Below are 20,915 nucleotides of genomic sequence, written 5' to 3' on the forward strand. Positions count from 1 at the left end.
ACACTGAAAGCCTCTATGAGGGGAAGATTTGGCTGATGTGATAAAAGAAGAAACAGGAGTCGATTGAGAACAGATAGGGGATCCAGTATTGGAATCAGAATTTAAAGGAGCTTTGGAGGACTTACGGTCAAATAAGGCAGAAGGGATAGATAACATTACATCAGAATTTCTAAAATCATTGGGGGAAGTGGCAACAAAACGACTATTCACGTTGGTGTGTAGAATGTAAGATTCTGGCGACATACCATCTGACTTTCGAAAAAAGCATCATCCACACAATTACGAAGACGGCAAGAGCTGACAAGTGGAGAATTCTCGCATAATCAGCTTCACAGCTCATGCATCCAAGTTGCTTACAAGAATAATATACAGAAGAGTGGAAAAGAAAATTGAGGATGCGCTAGATGACGATCAGTCTGGCTTTAGGAAAAGTAAAGGCACGAGAGAGGCAATTCTGACGTTGCGGTTATTAATGGAAGCAAGACTAAAGAAAAATCAAGAGATGTTCATAGGGTCTGTCGACCTGGAAAAAGCATTGGACAATGTAAAATGGTGCAAGATGTTCGAAATTCTGAAAAAAATAGGGGTGAGCTATAGGGAGAGACGGGTCATATACAATATGCATAACAGCCAAGAGGGAATAATAAGAGTGGACGGCCAAGAACGAAGTGCTCGTATTAAACATGGTGTAAGACAAGGATGTAGCCTTTCGCCTCTACTGTTCAATCTGTACATCGAGGAAGCAATGATGGAAATAAAAGAAAGGTTCAGGAGTGGAACTAAAATACAAGGTGAAAGGATATCAGTGATACGATTCGCTGATGACGTTGCTATCCTGAGTGAAAGGGAAGAATAATTACACGATCTGCTGAATGGAATGAACAGTCTAATGCGTAAAGAGTATGGACTGCGTGTAAATCGAAGAAAGACGAAGGTAATGAGAAGTAGTAGAAATGAGAACAGCGAGTAACTTAATATCAGGATTGATGGTCATGAAGTAGATTAAGTTAAGGAATTCTACTACTTAGGCAGAAAAATAACCAATGATGGACAAAGCAAGGAGAACATCAAAAGCATATTCGCTATGGCAAAAAAGGCATTCCTGGCCAAGAGAATCTACTAATATCAAACATCCGCCTTAATTTGGAGAATAAATCTCCGAGAATGTACTTCTTCAGTACGGTATTGTACGGTAGCGAAACATGGATTGTGGGAAAACCGGAACAGAAGAGAATCGAAGCTTTTGAGATGTGTGCTACAGACGAATGTTGAAAATTAGGTGGACTGATTAAAGGTAAGGAATGAGGAGGTTCTACACAGAATCGGAGAGGAAAGGAATATGTGTAAAACACTGATAAGGAGAAGTGACAGGATGGTAGGACATCTTAAGAGATGAAGACAGAACTTCCATGGTACTAGAGGGAGCTGTAGAGAACAAAAGTTGTAGAGGAAGACAGAGAATATATCCAGCAAATAATAGAGGACGTAGGGTGCAAGTGCTACTCTGAGATGAAGAGGTTAGCACAGGAGAGGAATTCGTGGCGGGCTGCATCAAACCAGTCAGAAGACTGATGACAAAAAGAAACCCTCATCGTTAAAATGTATTCTTTTCTTATTTTTTCCCGACTTCAAGCTCACGTGGGCCTGTTCTTGATATGATAGCTAGGATTACACTGTGATCTTAACACCTCCTGACCTCTGTTGAAGGATCAAGATTTTTTAGTGTTGACACACAGAACTGACATACGATACCACTACTCTGTCAACGTATGCAGTCTTCCCTAAGATTAAAAAAAATTTTCAGTTCGAGTGCGAACAAAATACTACTGTTACGATACGTGCTACACACTTCCGAACGATACGGTAACAAGTGCAGTGCAATCTAATAGCGACTAGATTCTGCATTTAGGTGTACTGCAAGGAGTAAAAGAAAATCTGAGCTCTGCCTATGGCCAAGTGCCGTATTACTTTTAGTAAAGAGCAGTACACAGCAGATGAAATCATAATTGGCGGTAGAAGGTGCTTCGTTTCTTAATGTATGTGGTATATGTTGGAGAGATTCATGATGTCATAAAAGTACTTTAATAGGGGAAGTCTGTGCACTCTAGAGATATTGTTCCATTTGCCACAATCAGGAGCAGGAGGATTATGTACGAATGCAAAGGGAATATAAGAAATTCATCTGAAGCAGAACTGGTTGACTTTGAAATGTATCATGAACCTATACTATTCCAATAGCCGTGTGTTGATAACTAGTAACTTATGAATCCGGATAAAACGAGAGATTATCATATTTTTAAGTCCTGGTTTATAACTATGGAAATGTACTGTTGGAGTATGATCCTGTCTAAATACTAGCGATACAGAAATACATTTCAAAAATCAGTATGAGTTGTATATGGTGTAGAAGACTGTAGTTTTAATGGAACATTTGTTAATGGTGGGAAGGAGTACCGCACACAGCATCATTGTACTTAAATAGTATTGGCAGAAGTTTGGAAACTACGCGACAGTATTTCGCAAATAACTGTTCTTTATATGCTTTGAGCTCCACATTTATTGCATCCAAAACTTGCTGGAGTAGGTACACCATCTTGCTTTGTACTTTGGATGATATTACAATGGCTGAGCGACCGAAATCTGAAACAGCACACACAGTGAGTATTGGTGTACTCGCACTTCTGCTGTTGAAGACAGGAGTGCCAAAACTCAGTGTGCCGTATTTAGGTGTCAGCTGCCACTCGACATATGCGTTTCCGGTGTTAATGCGTCAGGATTGGCCAGGAGGGGAAAGCAGTAGGAGCCATTGAGGTGAAAAATCAAACATAGTTTTAACTGTATGAAGTTTTAATGCCGTGAAAAGGAAAGGCAGGCCTAGAGAAGCCACCGAGACTGAATGGGCAGCCGCCAAAGAGAGCAGGAGAGGAGAACGTCTGGTCGAGTCGGAAGCTGCCAGCGTGTGCGCTCCCAGCAGCTGGCCGCAGTTCCACACCCACTTGACCGCCTCCAAGCCTCTCTATTGGTCGGCCAGGTCTAAGGCGCGCAGTTCGATAGCGTTACCTCGTCAGCAACACGTGAATTTAGCTGCTGATGGTTCAACACAAGAGTTTCAGAGTGGTTCTACCCGGTTATGGGCAACGTGACTGAGACGCTGCAGCTATTCGCCAGGCAGAAGGCACTGACGAACATCAAGTGAAAAATTAAAAAAAAAATTATACTAATAAATCCATTCAGTAACGGCCCTCACTGTACACCAGAACAGGTTCTCCTACTCCATTTGGCGAACGATCATTAAACTCCAAATCTTTCCCTAATCTTGCAGTAACTCTGAATTGTGCGTGGAACTGCACGGCTGTTGTACCAATGTAAATGACTGAACGGATAGTGTGTTTGTTAAAAGCTCTGTGATACTGTTAGAATCGTATTATGGAGGTCTACCCCAACTGAAAAACAGGTGATGTATTTCTCACAAAACACTATGCTGTTGCCGAATATTCCTGTATCATTACAGCATCGCATATGTAGCATAGTGATCTATAGAATACGATAATGGAGAATAGGACCACACGCAGGGGCATGCGTATAGGTAATCATTCGATATTGATGATTTGCAACTCCTAGGTATCAGATTTTCCACGTTGTCCTCGTATACTAAAGGTGCAGCAGCAAGGCTTCATTGGCCATTTAAAAACCTATTCCGGCGTTACGATCTTAGGGGAGATATTGGATATGTACAGAGGCATACAGACATTCATTTTCACTCGATCATTATGCATGTGAGTGGAAAAAGAATGAAGAAGTCGATAACACTGCTACGACATGTTGCACATTGTCCTGTGGTTAGCGTAATATGTATTTAGATGTAAGCTCGCCGCGCGGGATTAGCCGAGCGGTCTTAAGGCGCTGCAGTCATGGACTGTGCGGCTGGTCCCGGCGGAGATTCGACTCCTCCCTCGGGCATGGGTGTGAGTGTATGTCCTTAGGATAATTTAGGTTAAGTAGTGTGTAAGCTTAGGGACTGATGACTGTAGAAGTCCCATAAGATGTCACACACATTTGAACATATGAGCATTTGATGTAGGCTCCTGTCTACAGCAGGCCTGCGAAAATGCTAACCTATAGCGATTTGCAGAGGATTGAGGACTGGCGGGCGTTGGAGGTGAATGTAGATCAATGTAACTATTGAACGTAATGTAGCCGAAGAGAGCTGATACTGTTCGATTACGTCATTGACTGCAAATCACTAGGAGCAGTACCAATCGTAAAAAATATCTGGATGTGAGCAATGGTTGTGAATTTCTTCTTGTGCGTTAGTGTGCTAGTTTTACTACTTGTGATAGTTCTTTACACGGCCAGTGACGGGTAGAGGCGTAAGTAGCCTTGCCACGAATGGAACAGTGCTGTTGCAAGATGATGGGATTTCAAGAGCGTTTTTAGGGCTCTCTGACTTGGTTGGTGGCATTTGGAGCCACCCTTATCAGTCAAAATCAAGTAGATGCAAAAGCCATAGTTCTAAGACTGGAAGATTCGTGAATGGCGAGAACATGGGGAAGAGGGGGGGGGGTAGGGGGTAAGCGATACTCCGACGAAAGGGAGGCTGAGAGGTGGTGTCTTTATTGCCTTTTATAAGTGTTGTGAGCAGACATATTACTCCGTTCCACATACGTCAGACGATGATGGCCTGGTCAAATGAAACCCGACTTCAGTTGGTAAGATTTTAGTTGGAAAGACTGATGATAGGGATCGAGTATGGCGCAGACCCCACAAAGCTATGGACCCGTTTTGTCAACAAGGCACTATGCAAGCTGATGGTGACTAGATAGTGATGTGAGCTGTCTTTACATGGAGTAGACTGGGTCCTCTGGTCCAACAGAACCGATCATTGACTGTAAATGATTATGTTCGGCTACTTGGCGACCATCTGTAGCCTTTCTTGGACTTCATGTTCCCGAACAATGATGGAATTTTTATGGATGACAAAGTGAGTGCCATGTGACCTGGCCACCACTGTTGGCGACTGGTTTCAAGAACTCTCTGAGCAATTCGAGCGGATGGTTCGCTCACCCATCAAACATTTATGGGACATAATTGAGAGGTCAGTTCGTGAACAAATTTTGAACCGGCAACAATTTCGCAAATGGACAGCTACAGATGCAGCATTGCTCAATATTTCTGCAGGTGCTTCCAACTGAATCCACGTCACGCCGATTTGCCGCACTACGCCGAGCAAAAGGAGGTTCGACACGATATTAGAAGGTACCCCATGACTCTTGTCACCTCAGTGTAATCTTAGTGTTTGGTTTATCCATGTGTCGGAGCCGGACAGGTAGAGCTCTGTCGTGGCGGTCGAGTCGGCAGGTGTAACGACTGCCGAGCGGTCTGATGCACTTTGAATACTTCGCGGGAGAAGTCCTATCGCATTTTTTCAGTTTTAAACAATGAATTAATTCTCGACCTCCTTCCACAGCCTTCATGATTTCAAGACAAGCATTCTGGAGTGTGCGGTACGGTGCAACAGGAAAACACTGTTCGGATTACGGGTGCCACTGTTTTGTTTGTTCTTCAGTAATGTCTATAGCTCTGACACTCCTATTCTTACCCCGGTGGAAGGGCCGCAAGAGCGGAGAATACTAGCGAAAGATATACCTTTCTCTGCAGAACCGTCATTGCCTTTGTTATTATTTATTTTTTTAAATCCAGTACAAGTATACAGTGGTAGGGGAGCGGATAGTTACGTCGCATACTAGAAGTACGGGTGATAAGTTAGTTTTTAGCCCAAGGTAGTCCTGCTGCATATTTCTTGTTGTGGTGTCTTCGTTTTAAAAAAAAAAGTGGCTATTAGCTGAGGAAATCGACTAAATTTTAACCAATCGTCTATAAAATATACACATCAAAAAAGTTTTGCATCACCTCAGTTCAGAGAGTTCCGGAACCTGTACAGAAAATTGGAATAGAGATCTACATAAACATCATTTCCGCCCTTTTTATTGCTCATGAAAACTACACATTGCATGTTGTACCACCGTACAGTGAGACCTCCAGAGGTGGTGGTCCATATTGCTGTACACACCGGTACCTCTAATACCCAGTAGCTCGTCCTCTTGCATTGTTACATGCGTGTATTCGTCGTAGCATACTATCCACAAGTTCATCGAGGCACTGTTGGTCCAGATTGTCCCACTCCTCAATGGCGATTCGGCGTAGATCCCTCCGAGTGGTTGGTGGGTCACGTCGTCCATAAACAGCCCTTTTCAATCTATCCCAGGAATGATCGATAGGGTTCATGTATGGAGAACATGCTGACCACTGTTGTCGAGCGATGTTGTTATCCTGAAGGAAGTCATTCACAAGGTGTGCAAGATGGAGCCGCGAATTGTCGTCCATGAAGACGAATGCCTCGCCAATATGCTGCTGATACGGTTGTACTATCGGTCGGAGGATGGCACTCACGTATCGTACAGCCGTTACGGCGCCTTCCATGACCACCAGCGGCTTATGCCGGCACCACATAATGCCACCCCAAAACAACAGGGAACCTCCACGTTGCAGCATTCGCTGGACAGTCTGTCTAAGACGCTCAGCCTGATTGGGCTGCCTCCAAACACGTTAACATTGTTAACATCGACACTAGAGTGTACTTAGTGGAATGATTCAGCACAGGCAAGGGGGAAGTTGTGGAGAGGAGTGCTCCTCCAGCACGACAACGTGTGGCCCCTCACCAATTGTCTGGTTCAAGGCATATCGACATTCATCGGTGAAGAGAACGTGATGCCAGTCCTGAGCTGTCCATTCGGCATGTCGTTGGGCCCATCTGTACCGCGCTGCACGGTGTCGTGGATGCAAAGATGGACCTCGCCATGGACGTCGTGAGTGAAGTTGCGCATCATGCAGCCTATTGCGCACAGTTTTAGTCGTAACACTGGGACGTCATACTATGGCCCCCATTGTCCTATGAAACTTTTGCCCTACAAACTTTTCAGTCCTGGGACGTCATATTATGGCCCCCATTTTCCTATGAAACTTTCGCCCTACAAACTTTTCAGCTCCTATCATACTTTCGGAGTTATTCTTGGTGGCAATAGTTAGTGACTCACCCTGTATATGGTTTCTTTTTTAGAGTAGTGGTCCCGCCTATGTACTGCTGATGCATATATAACTCTGCTATCTCGGAGAGAAAGTAATAACAAAATGGTTCAAATGGCTCTGAGCACTATGGGACTCAACATCTTACATCTACATCTACATCTACATCTATACTCCGCGAGCCACCTTACGGTGTGTGGCGGAGGGTACTTATTGTACCACTATCTGATCCCCCCTTCCCTGTTCCATTCACGAATTGTGCGTGGGAAGAACGACTGCTTGTAAGTCTCCGTATTTGCTCTAATTTCTCGGATCTTTTCGTTGTGATCATTACGCGAGATATATGTGGGCGGTAGTAATATGTTGCCCATCTCTTCCCGGAATGTGCTCTCTCGTAATTTCGATAATAAACCTCTCCGTATTGCGTAACGCCTTTCTTGAAGTGTCCGCCACTGGAGCTTGTTCAGCATCTCCGTAACGCTCTCGCGCTGACTAAATGTCCCCATGACGAATCGCGCTGCTTTTCGCTGGATCATGTCTATCTCTTCTATTAATCCAACCTGGTAAGGGTCCCATACTGATGAGCAATACTCAAGAATCGGACGAACAAGCGTTTTGTAAGCTACTTCTTTCGTCGATGAGTCACATTTTCTTAGAATTCTTCCTATGAATCTCAACCTGGCGCCTGCTTTTCCCACTATTTGTTTTATGTGATCATTCCACTTCAGATCGCTCCGGATAGTAACTCCTAAGTATTTTACGGTCGTTACCGCTCCCAATGATTTACCACCTATGGCATAATCGTACTGGAATGGATTTCTGCCCCTATGTATGCGCATTATATTATATTTATCTACGTTTAGGGAAAGCTGCCAGCTGTCGCACCATGCATTAATCCTCTGCAGGTCTTCCTGGAGTACGTACGAGTCTTCTGATGTTGCTACTTTCTTGTAGACAACCGTGTCATCTGCAAATAGCCTCACGGAGCTACCGATGTTGTCAACTAAGTCATTTATGTATATTGTAAACAATAAAGGTCCTATCACGCTTCCTTGCGGTACTCCCGAAATTACCTCTACATCTGCAGATTTTGAACCGTTAAGAATGACATGTTGTGTTCTTTCTTCTAGGAAATCCTGAAGCCAATCACAAACCTGGTCCGATATTCCGTAAGCTCGTATTTTTTTCATTAAACGTAAGTGCGGAACCGTATCAAATGCCTTCCTGAAGTCCAGGAAAACGGCATCAATCTGCTCGCCAGTGTCTACGGCACTGTGAATTTCTTGGGCAAATAGGGCGAGCTGAGTTTCACATGATCTCTGTTTGCGGAATCCATGTTGGTTATGATGAAGGAGATTTGTATTATCTAAGAACGTCATAATACGAGAACACAAAACATGTTCCATTATTCTACAACAGATTGACGTAAGCGAAATAGGCCTATAATTATTCGCATCTGATTTATGACCCTTCTTGAAAATGGGAACGACCTGCGCTTTCTTCCAGTCGCTAGGTACTTTACGTTCTTCCATGTTACCATCGCCTACGTTCGACAGCGTGCCGGGGGGGGGGGGGGGGGGGGGGGAGTGGCGGTGGATGGGGGGGGGGGGGGGGGACGGAAAACAGTGGCGATAGTGTAGTTCTAGTAATGCGGCAGCATACCAATTTATTTGACTTCTAAAAACGCATGATCATTGGCTTTCGGACCAAGGGTGGAAGCATTTCAGAAACGATTAAGTTTATAACCTCTTCGTGTGCTGCTGCGGTTGAAGAATGCCGTGCATGACAAAAAGGCGCTGTCCACAGCAGGTGCCAGGGCAACTGTGGTGCACCAGGGGTGAACGACGGCTGCAGAGAAGTGTTCTGGCGAATGGATGATGAGTGTTGACGACTGACTTCACAGACGAGCCAAGGGGATAGCAAGTGTGTCTCCTCGACGAGCGTGTATGGGCCTCTGCAGCAGGCGTCTGGTTCATGCACCCACGCTCACTGCTGTTCGTCGGACACGAAGTGTGGAATTTGCATATCATTACCCCAACTGGAGCTCCCTTGAGTGGTGACAGGTGGTCTTTTCAGATGAACCACGTTTTAAGCTTCTTCGGACAGATGGCCGTCGGCGTGTACGGCGTGCAACGTCTGGAAGCAAACAAGTTTGAGCGTTATGATCTGATGAACGCTTTCGTGCCGTTCCGTAGGTTATCTCGTCATTCTGGAAGACATAAGGGAACAACACAAGTATGCATCTGACATTGGGGACTATGTTCACCCCCACATGCAGTTTGTTTCTCCTCGGGACGATGGCATCGTTGTTCTCAACGCAACATGTCACACAGCTGGCAGTGTACGTGCGTGACTGGAAAAGCACCAGGATGAGTTTACTGTACTACCGTGGCCACTAACCTCCCCTGATCAAAACCCAATCGAGAGTCTGTAAGAGCCTGCCGCAGTGTCCGAGCGGTTCAAGGCGCTTCAGTCTGGAACCGCGCGACCACTACGGTCGCAGGTTCGTATCCTGCCTCGGGCATGGATGTGTGTCATGTGCTTAGGTTAGTTAGGTTTAAGTAGTTCTAAGTTCTAGGGGACTGATGACCTCTTAGGTCATAAGTCCCCTAGAACTTAGAACTACTTAAACCTAACTAACCTAAGGACATCGCACACACCCATGCCCGAGGCAGGATTCGAACCGGCGACCGTAGCTGTCCCGCGGTTCCGGACTGCAGCGCTAGAACCGCACGGCCACCGCGGCCGGCAAGTAATAACATAATGTTACGATAACTATTCATTTATATTTTTTTTAGATAATTTATTTTCTTCTTTCATCCACTTATGTAGAACTAAAAGTTAACTACTTATTAACTAATTTACAAATTACATTAACTACTTACTCACTAGTGTTTCAGTCCTTGTTCAGTAATAATAATAATGATAACAATAATTTCGTGTGGCTCAAAGTCTGGTGCAAGTCTTTGAATTGGGCGCCACTTCTGCGACTTGCGTGTTCCTAACCTACCCCAGTAGCCCTGTCAGGGAAAGTGACCTATAGCTTAACGTGGGATCCTAACCTAGCGTCATCGAGTCTTCACGTAATTAAGAGATGAATGCTACAATAAAACGCAGACTCAAAAATCGGGTTTCGATCCCGCAAGTTTCACAGTTTCTAGCAACATGCCTTACCAGGCCTGACTTTTTTTCAATGATTACTGCTTTTTGTATTGTGAGACATAAGCAAGTATATAATGATGAGACTATACAGTCTAGTAACATTAATGTTACCATCGCCTACGTTCGACAGCGTGCCGGGGGGGGGGGGGGGGGGGAGTGGCGGTGGATGGGGGGGGGGGGGGGACGGAAAACAGTGGCGATAGTGTAGTTCTAGTAATGCGGCAGCATACCAATTTATTTGACTTCTAAAAACGCATGATCATTGGCTTTCGGACCAAGGGTGGAAGCATTTCAGAAACGATTAAGTTTATAACCTCTTCGTGTGCTGCTGCGGTTGAAGAATGCCGTGCATGACAAAAAGGCGCTGTCCACAGCAGGTGCCAGGGCAACTGTGGTGCACCAGGGGTGAACGACGGCTGCAGAGAAGTGTTCTGGCGAATGGATGATGAGTGTTGACGACTGACTTCACAGACGAGCCAAGGGGATAGCAAGTGTGTCTCCTCGACGAGCGTGTATGGGCCTCTGCAGCAGGCGTCTGGTTCATGCACCCACGCTCACTGCTGTTCGTCGGACACGAAGTGTGGAATTTGCATATCATTACCCCAACTGGAGCTCCCTTGAGTGGTGACAGGTGGTCTTTTCAGATGAACCACGTTTTAAGCTTCTTCGGACAGATGGCCGTCGGCGTGTACGGCGTGCAACGTCTGGAAGCAAACAAGTTTGAGCGTTATGATCTGATGAACGCTTTCGTGCCGTTCCGTAGGTTATCTCGTCATTCTGGAAGACATAAGGGAACAACACAAGTATGCATCTGACATTGGGGACTATGTTCACCCCCACATGCAGTTTGTTTCTCCTCGGGACGATGGCATCGTTGTTCTCAACGCAACATGTCACACAGCTGGCAGTGTACGTGCGTGACTGGAAAAGCACCAGGATGAGTTTACTGTACTACCGTGGCCACTAACCTCCCCTGATCAAAACCCAATCGAGAGTCTGTAAGAGCCTGCCGCAGTGTCCGAGCGGTTCAAGGCGCTTCAGTCTGGAACCGCGCGACCACTACGGTCGCAGGTTCGTATCCTGCCTCGGGCATGGATGTGTGTCATGTGCTTAGGTTAGTTAGGTTTAAGTAGTTCTAAGTTCTAGGGGACTGATGACCTCCGATGTTAAGTCCCATAGTGCTCAGAGCCATTTGAACCGTTTCAAGTCTGTTAGACTACCTCGATCGGGCTGTTCGCGCCACGGATCATGAATAGAGAAACCTAGCCAACTGGCCACGGCACTAGAGTCGGCGAGACTCTCCATATCCATGTCGGTACCTTCCAGAACCAGTCTATAGAGGTGGCGCAGTAGTATAACTGGTCTAAAGTTCTTCGCATTGCCCCTTTTCTTGCCAGGTTTTAGCAGGACAACTACTCAACTCTTCCGCCATATATTTAGCCTTTTGTATGTGTTCATACAGTTCTTGAAGAGCTATGTAGGAATCAACACGGATTCCGGAAACAGCCATCGTGTGAGACCCAACTCGCTTTATTTGTTCATGAGATCCAGAAAATATTAGATACAGGCTCCCAGGTAGATATCATTTTCCTTGACTTCCGGAAGGCGTTAGGTACAGTTTCGCACCGTCGCCTGACAAACAAAGTAAGAACCTACGGAATATCAGACCAGCTGTGTGGCTGGATTGAAGAGTTTTTAGCAAACAGAACACAGCATGTTGTTATCAACGGAGAGACGTCTACAGACGTTAAAGTAAGCTCTGGCGTGCCACAGGGAAGTATTATGGGAACATTGCTTTTCACAATATATATATAAATGACCTAGTAGACAGTGTCGGAAGTTCCATGCGGCTTTTCGCGGATGATGCTGTAGTATACAGAGAAGTTGCAGCATTAGAAAATTGCAGCGAAATGCAGGAAGATCTGCAGCGGATAGGCACTTGGTGCAGGGAGTGGTAACTGACCCTTAACATAGACAAATGTAATGTATTGCGAATACATAGAAAGAAGGACCCTTTATTCTATGATTATATGATAGCGGAACAAACACTGGTAGCAGTTACTTCTGTAAAATATCTGGGAGTATGCGTGCGGAACGATTGAAGTGGAATATCAAATAAAATTAATTGTTGGTAAGGCAGGTACCAGATTGAGATTCATTGGGAGAGCCCTTAGAAAATGTAGTCCATCAACAAAGGAGGTGGCTTACAAAACACTCGTTCGACCTATTGAGTATTGCTCATCAGTGTGGGATCCGTACCAGATCGGGTTGACGGAGGAGATAGAGAAGATCCAAAGAAGAGCGGCGCGTTTCGTCACAGGGTTATTTGGTAGCCGAGATAGCGTTACGGAGATGTTTAGCAAATTCAAATGACAGACTCTGCAAGAGAGGCGCTCTGCATCGCGGTGTAGCTTGCTGTCCAGGTTTCGAGAGGGTGCGTTTCTGGATGAGGTATCGAATATATTGCTTCCCCCTACTTATACCTCCAGAGGAGATCACGAATGTAAAATTAGAGAGATTGGAGCGCGCACGGAGGCTTTCAGACAGTCGTTCTTCCCGCGAACCATACGCGACTGGAACAGGAAAGGGAGGTAATGACAGTGGCACGTAAAGTGCCCTCCTCCACACACCGTTGGGTGGCTTGCGGAGTATAAATGTAGATGTAGAATTCCTTCTGTCACTACCAACCGTGACCTGAAGTCATATCCGATGGCTCCCTACAACGTGATACAAGAACTGAAGGAGTAACATTGATGTGCTTACCAAAAACGTTGGTAGCATGATACCTGCCCCAGGCTGCCACCGTAAACCCCGACGATAATCATCCAGACCCGTGATTCGTTGATAAACACAACCAAACATAATGCGACGCCATACTCCCCAGTCGTGACACGAAATGTAGCCGTTTGTGTTCTGTGTTAATGGCAGCTTATGCATGGGGCTGCAGTTCCCTAATCCAGCAGCTACTAATCTCCGACTAAGGGTGCGGGATAACGCAAAATGTTGCTGGGATGAGGGGTGGGGAGGGGGGGGCGAGGGGTTGTCGCCGGATGGCAGGTGCATGTGTGAAGGGGTTGGTGAGGAGTACGCCTGCGTCCACGTTCCCCGTGTGCCACTGTCGCATTCGAATGCCCCGCGAATGTGCATAGTGCGCGATTCGATCAGCTGGCCAAATGGAGATCCACAACGAGGCCTTTTTCAAACTCACTCGGGCGCTGATAACGCTGATTCATGCAAGTATGCATCATCGTCGTGTCCTTGAGGGTCGAAATATGTGACACTGTTCACGACCTATAAATACGCTAGCAGGTTTGGTACCGACACTAAGCACGAACGGCGTTAATGCACTGTGGTGGGCGTTCTCCCTGTCACACAGAATTATAACTCCAATCGTGTACGTACCTGCCAGTGGTGTGTGTGTGTGTTACCGCGTCTTACGGGTGCTTTACTTTTGTGTCAGGCGGCGTGTTACGAGAGCATGCTGAAAAGTAATGCCTTCGAATATTTACGTGAAAACTCTTAAAGCGTTTTTAAATAAAGCAAACGTTGTTAACATTCTACATCTTTATCCTAGACTCTGAATTGTAGAGTGTTCGATGGCAGTTTGTAATGTAACTATGTTGATGCGTGAGAAACAGTATGCTGTAATTGATTTTCAAATTGGAAGAGTTCGTCCGCACCTGGACCACCATCTCATTTGTTTCCAAAACGTAAAGAACAACTCTGATGACCTCACAAAGTCAAACACTATACAGTGGCAGTATCCCCAAACTGGTGTCTCATTGGGTGAAATGTGTTCGTCGCCAGGGAGAGAAATGAATTCGTAGTCACGAAGAATAAAGATGAAAAATGTTAATAACGTTAGTTTCATTTAAAAAGCTTTAAGAGTTTTTAAATAAAAATTGGGAGGCATTATTTTTGAGCACACCGTCGTATAATCCTGTGTCAATCCATGTGTCTTGAATCACCTGTTGATGTATTCAGATATTTCATTAATTGTTTTTGCCGTAAGAAAATTGTTACTGGTTTTTATTCTTATGGTATCATCTACAAAATGGGTAGTAATTATAACTGAGGCGCTGAGAACCATAAAGCCGAAAGCACACCAACGTCAATTCCGAGAGTGTAGCATTTATGCACGCTCCTGACATCCGTTGATGTTATGGTGAACTAGCTTTATCCGTGGTGTAGGCCCATATTCTATATATGAACATTCGCAAGAACCTGTCTCGCCGATTTTTTTGGTATTCACTTCCACATACGCCCAAGGGGCACAAAGCACAATTTTTTTCCCGGCCACACTTTTCTGTCATGTGATGCTCACTGCGGCCGTATCGAAAAATTGAAGAGGATAACTGTTTCAGTTTTCTCACCTGACGGTTGGTGTCAAATTATACAGAAAGCAAGGCTACATAAACCTTTTATAGTCTGTAAAACTGGTACAAATGATTTCAGAACCATTACAAGTGTTAACGCCATCACTACCAAACCAAACATTGATGTACATCATAACAATGTACATTTAAGAAATTTTACACTGATAAAGTTTTCAAAAGTTTGCCACAGATTGATATTTAAAGTAACATATTATCCATTGGAGTCTTGGGAGACCAAAATTTTCTGCAAATCACGACAAGGGCGACCACAATTTGTCATTTCCTCACAGTCTGTATATGGCTTGCAAAATCTAGTGCCCGTGTACGTAGTTGCAAGGCAAATATGAACCTTGAAACCGAAAGACGTAACAAAACTGTTAGATTTCATGCCTGAAATGGACAGACAGTTTTGTCTGAACCTGAAGCCACAAAATGTGGTTATGAAAATAATAAAGAGGAACAAGGAACGCTGGAATAATTGTGTACGTGGAGCATACAGTATCTGCAAATTTCTCGACCTCCGCTATCGGGTGGAGAAATGTAGGGTCCCCCTGAATAGGTCAGGCGTGCACTACACGCCGGAAGCGGCTACAAGGGTAGCGGAGTACGTGTGGAGTGCACATGGGGGTTTTTTAGGTTAGAGAATCCCCTCCCTAGGCCCGACAAGACGCCTCCTGAGACGCGGCAAGATAGGAGTAGGCAAAATGCAACAGGGAATAACAATATTAATGTGCTAATAGTAAACTGCAGGAGCGTCTATAGAAAGGTCCCAGAACTGCTCTCATTAATAAACGATCACAACACCCATATAGTACTAGGGACAGAAAGTTGGCTGAAACCAGACGTAAACAGTAACGAAATCCTAAACTCAGATTGGAATGTATACCGCAGAGACAGGCTGAACAGTGAAGGGGGAGGCGTGTTTATAGCGATAAGAAGTGCAATAGTATCGAAGGAAATTGACGGAGATCCGAAATGTGAAATGATTTGGGTGAAGGTCGCGGTTAAAGCAGGCTCAGACATGGTAATTGGATGTCTCTATAGGCCCCCTGGCTCAGCAGCTGTTGTGGCTGAGCACATGAAGGATAATTTGGAAAATATTTCGAGTAGATTTCCCCACCATGTTATAGTTCTGGGTGGAGATTTTAATTTGCCGGATATAGACTGGGAGACTCAGACGTTCATAACGGGTGGCAGGGACAAAGAATCCAGTGAAATTTTTTTAAGTGCTTTATCTGAAAACTACCTTGAGCAGTTAAATAGAGAACCGACCCGTGGCGATAACATATTAGACCTTCTGGTGACAAACAGACCCGAACTATTTGAAAAAGTTAACGCAGAACAGGGAATCAGCGATCACAAAGCGGTTACGGCATCGATGATTTCAGCCGTAAATAGGAATATTAAAAAGGGTAGGAAGATTTTTCTGTTTAGAAAAAGTGACAAAAAGCAGATTTCAGAGTACCTGTTGGCTCAACACAAAAGTTTTGTCTCAAGTACTGATAGTGTTGAGGATCAGTGGACAAAGTTCAAAACCATCGTACAATATGCGTTAGATGAGTATGTGCCAAGCAAGATCGTAAGAGATGGAAAAGAGCCACCGTGGTACAACAACCGAGTTAGAAAACTGCTGCGGAAGCAAAGGGAACTTCACAGCAAACATAAACATAGCCAAAGCCTTGCAGACAAACAAAAATTACGCGAAGCGAAATGTAGTGTGAAGAGAGCTATGCGAGAGGCGTTCAATGAATTCGAAAGTAAAGTTCTATGTACTGACTTGGCAGAAAATCCTAAGAAATTTTGGTCTTATGTCAAAGCGGTAGGTGGATCAAAACAAAATGTCCAGACACTCTGTGACCAAAATGGTACTGAAACAGAGGATGACAGACTAAAGGCCGAAATACTAAATGTCTTTTTCCAAAGTTGTTTCACAGAGGAAGATTGCACTGTAGTTCCTTCTCTAGATTGTCGCACAGATGACAAAATGGTAGATATCGAAATAGACGACAGAGGGATAGAGAAACAATTAAAATCGCTCAAAAGAGGAAAGGCCTCTGGACCTGATGGGATACCAGTTCAATTTTACACAGAGTACGCGAAGGAACTTGCCCCCCTTCTTGCAGCGGTGTACCGTAGGTCTCTAGAAGAGCGTAGCGTTCCAAAGGATTGGAAAAGGGCACAGGTCATCCCCGTTTTCAAGAAGGGACGTCGAACAGATGTGCAGAACTATAGACCTATATCTCTAACGTCGATCAGTTGTAGAATTTTGGAACACGTATTGTGTTCGAGTATAATGACTTTTCTGGAGACTAGAAATCTACTCTGTAGGAATCAGCATGGGTTTCGAAAAAGACGGTCATGTGAAACCCAGCTCGCGCTATTCGTCCACGAGACTCAGGGGCCATAGACACGGGTTCACAGGTAGATGCCGTGTTTCTTGACTTCCGCAAGGCGTTCGATACAGTTCCCCACAGTCGTTTAATGAACAAAGTAAGAGCATATGGACTATCAGACCAATTGTGTGATTGGATTGAGGAGTTCCTAGATAACAGGACGCAGCATGTCATTCTCAATGGAGAGAAGTCCTCCGAAGTAAGAGTGATTTCAGGTGTGCCGCAGGGGAGTGTCATAGGACCGTTGCTATTCACAATATACATAAATGACCTGGTGGATGACATCGGAAGTTCACTGAGGCTTTTTGCAGATGATGCTGTGGTGTATCGAGAGGTTGTAACAATGGAAAATTGTACTGAAATGCAGGAGGATCTGCAGCGAATTGACGCATGGTGCAGGGAATGGCAATTGAATCTCAATGTAGACAAGTGTAATGTGCTGCGAATACACAGAAAGATAGATCCTTTATCATTTAGCTACAAAATTGCAGGTCAGCAACTGGAAGCAGTTAATACCATAAATTATCTGGGAGTACGCATTAGGAGTGATTTAAAATGGAATGATCATATAATGTTGATCGTCGGTAAAGCAGATGCCAGACTGAGATTCATTGGAAGAATCCTAAGGAAATGCAATCCGAAAACAAAGGAAGTAGGTTACAGTACGCTTGTTCGCCCACTGCTTGAATACTGCTCAGCAGTGTGGGATCCGTACCAGATAGGGTTGATAGAAGACATAGAGAAGATCCAACGGAGAGCAGCGCGCTTCGTTACAGGATCATTTAGTAATCGCGAAAGCGTTACGGAGATGATAGATAAACTCCAGTAGAAGACTCTGCAAGAGAGACGCTCAATAGCTCGGTACGGGCTTTTGTCAAAGTTTCGAGAACATACCTTCACCGAAGAGTCAAGCAGTATATTGCTCCCTCCTACGTATATCTCGCGAAGAGACCATGAGGATAAAATCAGAGAGATTAGAGCCCACACAGAGGCATACCGACAATCCTTCTTTCCACGAACAATACGAGACTGGAATAGAAGGGAGAACCGATAGAGGTACTGAAGGTACCCTCCGCCACACACCGTCAGATGGCTTGCGGAGTATGGATGTAGATGTAAATGTAGATGTGATTTTAATATTGTAATTCTAGATTCACATTAATTACATGTTTTACAACCGTAAACTAAAACTCAAAAAGACACTGTTGTCACTAGCTTACAAGAAAAAATTGGTGAATTAACACTAATAGAAATACTCGCAAATATTAATTCAAATTTCATAACAAAGTGGCCGCAATATTTTTTTCGCGGGAAATAGCTTATACTTTGACTTAGTTAAAAAAAAAACAAGTCAAACCTATGAGGCTGGTAGTTTGCCTACAAATCTGATTTTCACGAATATCTGTTTTTCTCAAGACTGTCTCTGTGTTTGGAGTATTATGGGTTTCAGTGCCTCAGTTGTTCCACACTTACAAACATTGTCTGCAAACCACTGAGAAGTCTGCAGGGAGAAACCTACTACAGAAAGTTCATTACACGAGTAAATTCGTATGTCACAAAATTCAGCTGAACAACATTTACTTATTGGCAATTACAAATAAATTAGTCTCTGGCTGCAAGATTGTTTTCTAATTACTTTTTGCAAAAAAGTAGTTTAAAAACCATCCTTGCTGCCATAGACTAATTTACTTATAATTGAATATTATCACATGGCTGCAGTCGCACCATCCAATACGGCGGAAAGCCAAAATAAACAACTGATTATATTTTCACCGATCTGATTGATACCATTTGAAAATTGATTTATAGCACAGTTGATAATGTAGAATGCAATTTAGTTTTATCAGAGTAGTCGACTATCGACTGAAAAAATGTTCAAACATACATTACAGTCTAATGACAGATATTTGTTATTAAAATCGCCTGCCACTTTTACGCTACCTTTGATCTGTTAGTTATCTACATTTAACCAAACTCGTTTGACATGTCTCATTTTTTACTACGATCTGTCTTGTATCACTTTTTACTATGATCCAAATAGTTTGTATTTTGTTATATCTGAGGATATTAATACTTTATGTCTCTTACATATTTTTTTGAGCAACACGGCCAGTTGACCTGAGTCGATAGCACGACCTTCAGCTTAATACGATCCATCACATCTGGGACCGAGAACACAATTTTACCCCAATGGGGTTACACTGCCAGAGGGACGTTCTGTGAAATTTGAGTTGCCAGTGCAGGACTTGTCTTATTTGCTCGTGTCTCGTCTCGAATGAGGACCTGATAGAAATCAATCTGTAGTTATTTACCATATATTCAAATTAATTGTATTTTTATAATGTATTTCACAGCTGTTTTCAGACAGTCTCGTTCGATTGTAGAATTGTGACATACCGCCACAGGTTCAACGTGAAACTGGCGGACTTCGGCTTCGCCCGGTTCTGCGTGGACCAGAACGGGCGCCGGGTGCTGAGCCACACGTACTGCGGCTCGGCAGCCTACGCGGCTCCGGAGGTCGTCAGCGGCACCCCTTACAACCCGAAGCTCGCCGACGTGTGGTCGCTCGGCATCATCCTGTACATTATGCTCAACGCCGGCATGCCGTTCGACGACTCGAATCTCCGCAGGCTTCTCAAGGATCAGATGGAGCGCAACTGGGTTTTCCGAACGCGCGTGCGGGACACGCTGTCGGCCCAGGCCAAGGCGCTGGTGAGGCACATCCTGGAGCCGGACATCACGCTGCGCATCACGGTGGACCGCATCCTCGTCCACGAGTGGCTGCGGGCGCGGAAGGACCGCTCGCTGGCGACCAGGAGCGGGACCGCGCCGCTGCCCGCGGCCAGCTTCCAGTCCAGGGGGTCGGTCGTGTCGCGCGCCACCGCCCCTCCGCCGAGTTCAGTCGCCAGCAAGGCGCGCTGACGCGTCGTGGTCGAGTCGAGTGCGACTGGAGCCACAAAGGCGAGAATCTCGTCGAACCGAACTGCTATTGTGAGGATTAATTTCTCATTTGCGTCGCCTTCTTTTTTCTCTATTGTGGAAAGATGTCTCTCAAAATGAACCACCTACAATATTGACATCAATGGATTCTTCTGCTTACGCTTATATCTTCTGACGAGATTGCATTTGCAAGTTAAAACTTTTACCCACGTAATTCTATTTCCTGCGAGCTTTCTGAACAGGTGAATGCTCATCTGGGAATATGAAATGGTGCAGATAGTGGCGGAAAACTGAAAAATCTAATAAAATTCGAAACGTACAATAACATATATTTCACACACTCTGTGTCAGCACTCGTCTTGGAGTGTATTACCATTTCGTAATACATTTCATTCGATCTTATTTACCTTCTGTACTTTATTGAAAACGAAAAGCAATTTAGCGAACAATATACGATTTTAGTTTTTCTGAAAGCACTGCAATAAATAAAATCTTTATTTCGGCGTATCTCTCCTTTGTTCTCAACTAACTGCATTGTTATTTTTCGTCGTTTTTTTTTTTCGAGATAAATTTTCTTTGACGAATGGCTCCGACCACAAATATGAATGAAAAAGATGTCTCTGCGCTCTGGCAGTATCTCATTAAATATGAAATCAATTCTGGAGTGGCCAAATTATTAGTAAGATGCAGTCTGGCGATTTAGTCTCGGAACTCAACAAACTGAGGTTTACATACACCGAGACAGCTTGACTCTTGAGAAACTGCAATGATTTCTATAAATCGAGGGCAGATTACAATAATAAAGGTAGCTTAACACGTTAGCTGGCGAATATGATGATATTTTTCAGAGTGAGCCACACATAACAAAGCGTAACTAAAACATGAAAACAAAGCTCCATGCAAAGCATTATTTCCGAAGGTAGAACAAGTCTTGCCTCAGCCAAATGGAAGTCAGTTTCGT

General features: G+C 44.5%; 1 protein-coding gene across 1 annotated transcript in view; it reads left to right on the top strand.

Annotated features, from left to right (window-relative positions):
* Window positions 1-20,382, top strand: part of LOC126187935 (testis-specific serine/threonine-protein kinase 3) — a 112,824-nt gene extending 92,442 nt beyond the window's left edge. The window contains exon 4 of the mRNA XM_049929302.1: window positions 19,420-20,382. Coding sequence (XP_049785259.1) covers window positions 19,420-19,936 — 517 coding nt within the window. The 3' untranslated portion in view covers window positions 19,937-20,382. The remainder of the gene's footprint in view (window positions 1-19,419) is intronic.
* Window positions 20,383-20,915: the final 533 nt, after the last annotated feature.

Source organism: Schistocerca cancellata, chromosome 5, assembly GCF_023864275.1.
Source record: "Schistocerca cancellata isolate TAMUIC-IGC-003103 chromosome 5, iqSchCanc2.1, whole genome shotgun sequence".
Classification (NCBI taxonomy): Eukaryota; Metazoa; Arthropoda; class Insecta; order Orthoptera; family Acrididae; genus Schistocerca; species Schistocerca cancellata.